This window comes from Myxocyprinus asiaticus, chromosome 22 (genome assembly GCF_019703515.2).
Source record: "Myxocyprinus asiaticus isolate MX2 ecotype Aquarium Trade chromosome 22, UBuf_Myxa_2, whole genome shotgun sequence".
Lineage (NCBI taxonomy): Eukaryota > Metazoa > Chordata > Actinopteri > Cypriniformes > Catostomidae > Myxocyprinus > Myxocyprinus asiaticus.
Genome location: NC_059365.1, coordinates 19,597,410 through 19,602,918, shown reverse-complemented (window position 1 = coordinate 19,602,918; position 5,509 = coordinate 19,597,410). Strand labels below are relative to the sequence as shown.

The 5,509-nt window shown below is 48.0% G+C and overlaps 1 protein-coding gene across 1 annotated transcript; it reads right to left on the bottom strand.

The window, feature by feature from the left end:
• Positions 1 to 433: 433 nt before the first annotated feature.
• On the bottom strand, positions 434 to 949 carry LOC127413185 (uncharacterized). Its single transcript, XM_051650063.1, has one exon. The coding sequence runs from the start codon at positions 947 to 949 to the stop codon at positions 434 to 436; it is 516 nt and encodes a 171-aa protein (XP_051506023.1).
• Positions 950 to 5,509: the final 4,560 nt, after the last annotated feature.

The window sequence follows — 5,509 nt, the reverse complement described above, 5'->3', positions numbered from 1 at the left end:
ATCGGGTCCTGAATCTGAGCTTGGGCAATCTCGGTCATGATGTCCCACTGGACAGGAGCCAGGATTAGTAACGTGGGAATGATGGGTCCGTAGTCTGGACCTGGGTGTCAGACTCAAACTGATGAGAGAGTGCATCGGCCTTGGAATTCTTTGTACCAGGACAATATGTAATGGTGAAATTGAAACAGGTAAAGAACAAAGCCCACCTTGCTTGCCTTGGATTCAGTCTTTTCGCCAAGCGTAAGTATTCGAGGTTTTGATGGTCAGTAAGTACAAGGAAAGGGTGTCTTGCCCCTTCCAGCCAATGTCGCCATTCCTCGAGAGCTGCTTTCATTGCCAGTAATTCCCGGTTGCCCACATCATAGTTTCGTTCTGCAGGACATAACTTACGAGGGAAATAAGCACAAGGATAGAATTTAGGAGGCGTACCATGTCACTGTGAGAGTATGGCACGGATTCCAGTGTTGGAGGCATCTACTTCCACTGTGAACAGGGTATTGGGGTCAGGATGCTGCAGAATGGGAGCGGAGTTGAAGCGAAACTTCAAGTTCTTGAAGGCCTGGATGGTCATTGTAGACCAACACAGCTTGGTGCCCCCTTCCCTTATTATAGATGTCAGTGGGGCAGTGACTGAACTGAAACCCCTGATGAAGCACCTGTAGAAATTGGCAAACCCTAGGAAGCATTGCAACTCCTTCACGGAAGTGGGTTGAGGCCAGTTTAGTACTGCACGTACCTTGTTGTTGTCCATGGCAACCCCCTCTGAGCTGATGATGTAGCCTAGGAATGACACAGAAGTTTGATGGAACTCACATTTCTCGGCTTTGGCGTAGAGTTGGTGATGGATTAGATGCTGAAGGACAGCTCTGACATGGGTGATGTGTTCCTCCAGGAAGTTCGAGTAAATGAGGATATCGTCAATGTACACAATTACCCACCGGTTCAGCATATCTCTTAACACATAATTTATGAATGACTGGAACACTGAAGGACTATTAGCCAATCCGAAAGGCATGACCAGATATTCGTAGTGGCCACTGCTGGTGGAGAATGCTGTATTCCATTCGTCCCCCTCCCGGATGCGTATGAGGTTGTATGCGCTGCGAAGGTCGAGCTTGGTGAAGTACCGTGCGGTACGTAACTGTTCAAGTGCTGCTGGAACCAGAGGTAAAGGATAACAGAACTTTACCGTTATGTCGTTGAGAGTGCGGTAATCAATGCATGGATGGAGCCCACCGTCCCTCTTTCCAATGAAGAAGAACCCAGCTGCTGCGGGTAAGGTAGATGGTCAGATGAAGCCCTTTGCCAGTTCCTCCTCAATATAGTTTTTCATAGCCTCAGACTCGGGTTCAGACAAACGAAAAATCCTCCCTCATGGCAGTGTAGTGCTGGGCAACAGTTCAATAGCACAGTCACTGGAACGGTGTGGAGGGCTTCGATGAGGTCGTCATACTCAGAGAGTAGGTTGAGCTCTGATGTGAAGTCCTCTGTGACAGTAGTGGTTCCGATGGAAACAGGTGAAATAGGCTTAAGACAACTGGAGAAACAGGTTCCGTCCCACCAGGAAATTTGCCCCTCACACCAAAAGATTTGTGGGTTGTGTTGTTGAAGCCATGGTAATTCAAGTATTACAGGGTTGAGTGGCAACTGTATGACGTAGAGGCGTGTCCTCTCTGTGTGACTCGTGACAACTTGGAGAGTGATGTCTGTAGTGGTGTGATGAATGTGGCCGGTCCCCAGAGGGTGTCCATTTAACACTGCCGCTGCCAAAGGAGATTCACAGGGGATTACTGGTATCTTGAACCTCTTGGCTAACCCTTCAGCAATAAAATTGCCTGCGGCACCAGAATCGTTCATGGCTTGAGTAGTGATAACATTCTGAAAACCCATTATAGTGACAGGTACCTTAATACAGTGTGGCAGCGGGGGCGTGGTCAAGCATCTCTCCGGAGAGAGAAAGCGGTAAGGGCGCTTACACCTGCCCATGGCCCAAGTGGAACCCCAGATACCGTACCTCCACCCGCCCAATCGCGCACTTCTTCGTGTTCGCTGTGAGTCCCGCTCGGCGCAGCGATCTCAGAACCGCCCTCAGATGTTGCATATGCCGCTGCCAATCATTGCTATAAATTATGATGTCATCTCAGGACACTCGGACCAAAGAGGATACAACCCAACTTTTGATTCCAAGGAGCCGTCGGGAAATGGTATTCCAGGCGGCTCATTATAATCCCATGGCAGGTCATCTAGGAGAAAGGAAAACACACAGTACAGCTGTCTGCAATTCTCTCTCTCTCTCTCGAACTGTTGTCCCCGGCCGCCTTTATCCCTCGCGCGCCCCATCAGGATGATTGGGGACCGGGTGTGTCTCATTCCAGCCCGGCCCCGCCCTCCTCGGCTCTACATACAGGAAGAGGAGAACAGTGGATTCATGCCATTACTCACCGCCGGTTTAGATGATTGGGTTGGCCGTAATGGACATGTAGCACATAGATGTCCAGCCTGACCTCAATACAAACACATATGTTGCTTAATGCGGCGTTCTCTCTCCTCCATCGTCAGATGAGCATGCCCGATCTGCATGGATTCTGTTTCACCTGTGCTGAATGTGGTCTGTGAGGTGACAGTAGGGGAGTAGACTGGTCTTCGTGAGCAGATGAGATTATCTAGGCAAATGGCAAGATCTATAAACTGCTTCAGGGTTCTCCCCTCATTGTGGCATGCCAGCTCAGATTGAAGCTCCGGGTTGAGTCCTCTTCAGAAAAGTAGTTTGAGTGTGTCGTCTATACACACTGTCTGAGTGGCGAGAGTGCGAAATGAAAGCGCAAACTCGGCAACGGTGTCTTTCCCCTGATGGAGTGAGAGAAACAGCTAACCAGCATTCCTTCCTCCCTCGGTGTGCTTGAACACTTCTTGGAAGTGCTGGAGGAAATTATTGAAAGTGGTGAACCCTGCACCTTCGTTAGACCATATGGCGGTAGCCCAGTCCAGAGCCCTTCCAGTCAACAAGGAGCAAACAAAAGAGATGCGACTGTCCTCGGTGGGATAAAGCATGGGTTGTTGCTTCATAAACATCAAACATTGCATCAAAAATCCTTTGCACTTTGATGATGTTTCATTAAACTTTTCCAGGAAAGCAAGTCGTGGGTTGGTAGTGAAGGTGTTTGGAGAGGAAGGGTTATTTACCGGAGTGGGTGGAGATGCCTGTGGTGGTTGTTCCGGAGCTGGAATGTGGAGGTTTTGTAAAGCCTTTACTAATTCCTCCGTTAAAGTAGTCAGCCGGGTGAGTTGTTGCTGATGAACCACCAACACATCTGCTTGAGCGGAAACCTCAGTAGACAATTGAAGGAGCGCTGCTGGATCTGTAGTTGGCGAAGTCTTCTGTAACACAGACTCCATAGAACTGAGGTTTAGATCAATGTGCGGTTTATTAGTAAAAGTGCAAATCATAAACAGACAGGCAGGGTAAATCTCCAGCAATGGAACAGCGTAGACCGATCAGAGACATGGTCATAAACAGGCGAGATTCAGGGCAGGCAACAAACAATCAAAGTAGAAAACCAGGTAAACAGACGTAATCAAAGGCAGGCAGCAGAGAATCAAACGGTGGGTAAACAGGCAGGAGTCAAACACAGGCAGGCAGTAACAACAATATAAACGCTCAGAAATGTCAGCTAGGCAAAGCAAGACTTCGCAAAGAGTTGAGTTAGAATTGTGCTTAAATAGTCATTGGAAACTGGGAACAGGTGTGGGAGTAATCAGTCCAGGTAGGCATGCTGGGAAGTGTAGTGGTGTAGTGGGCTAAAGCACTGAACTGGTAAGCAAAAACATTGTTGCTTCAATCCCCACAGCCACCACCATTGTGTCCTTGAGCAAGGCACTTAATTCCAGGTTGCTCCAGGGGGATTGTCCCTGTAATAAGGGCACTGTAAGTTGCTTTGGATAAAAGCGTCTGCCAAATGCATAAATGTAAAATGTAAATGTGTAGTTCCTGAAGCTCTCAGAACTCGGGTGAGAGAGACCTCTGGTGGTGAGTGGAGGAAGTCCTTGAGTTCATGACAGATGCATATTATGTACAATTTATAGTTTTTTATAATTGATTCGTTGGGTGCTTTAAGTTAGTTTAGAAGATAGCAGGCTGTGGGGCCTGGGTAGCTCAGCAAGTAAAGATGCTGATTACCACCCCTGGAGTTGTGATTTCGAATCCAGGGCGTGCTGAGTGACTCCAGCCAGGTCTCCTAAACAACCAAATTGGCCCGGTTGCTAGGGAGGGTAAAGTCACATGGGGTAACCTCCTCATGGTCGCTACAATGTGTGGTTCTAGCTCTTGGTGGGGCGTGTGGTGAGTTGTGCATGGATGCCATGGAGAATAGCGTGGGCCTCCACACATGCTACATCTCCGTGGTAATGCGCTCAACAAGCCACGTGATAAGATGTGTGGATTGACGGTCTCAGATGTGGAGGCAACTGAGATTCGTCCTCCACCACCCGGATTGAGGTGAGTCACTAAGCCACCATGAGGATTTAGAGCGCATTGGGAATTGGGCATTCCAAATTGGGGAGAAAAGGGGAGAAAAGAAAAAAAAAGAAGATAGCAGGCTGTAAATAGGCTAAAATAGGTACTTATGAGGAAAATCGTTGCTAGATTAGCCAAAGATAGCTCTGTATCCTAATAAAATACCTTTACAAAAAACACAAATGTCCTGGCTTATAACTTAAAGGGTCATTAACCCCAAAAAACATTTCTGAGATGTTAACAGATATGTAAGGTTGCACATCATTAGGTCCTTTCCCACTGCAGGTACTAAAGCCCATCCCCAGGACAAGTACTTTTCATTGCTTTTGCACCTGAGGAACTATAGTTCTTTTGAGCCGTTTTGGGGGGATTTTTAGCTCCTACTCCGGAGTAAGTACTTTTGGGGCATATAGGAACTGTGGGAGACTGGGAGGTGCTGTAGCCTGTTCCCTGTCTGTCACTTACTCAACATTGTGTTGATGTAGTGACACTAGGGGTTCGATCTTGAGAGCTCCAATCACCTTTGCTTAAAATAGAAAAGGCCAATGAAAATTGGCGAGTGGAATTTGCATGCCACTCTCCGCTCCAGACATACGGGTATAAAAGGAGATGGCGTGCATCACTCATTCAGATTTTTTCTTCTGAGCCGAATGCTTGTGTGTTCGTCCTCTCACCTCTTGCTACGCTGCTGGATTTTTTACGGTGCATATCAGCGGTCACCCTTGCACGATCGAGTGTGGTGCTTCTCCTGGGTGCTTCGGCAGCCTGAGTCTGCCGGTGCTAAAAGAGTATATTCAAAAGAGTATATTTTCTCTAAAAGAGCTCGCGCAAATGCTTGGCATCTTTTTAAAGATGTCCTTCCACGTTTGTGCTACTGGATGTGGCTGTTAAATATCCCCTCCGGATACCCATGAAATCTGCCTCTAATGTCTGGGGCGCCATCACGCCGAGGCGGCTTTCGTGGAAGGGTTGTGTTCTCATTGCGAGAACATGCCC

Coding starts and splice junctions, on each gene's coding strand:
- LOC127413185 (XM_051650063.1), bottom strand. CDS start 949: ATGCTGAACCGGTGGGTAATTGTGTACATTGACGATATCCTCATTTAC.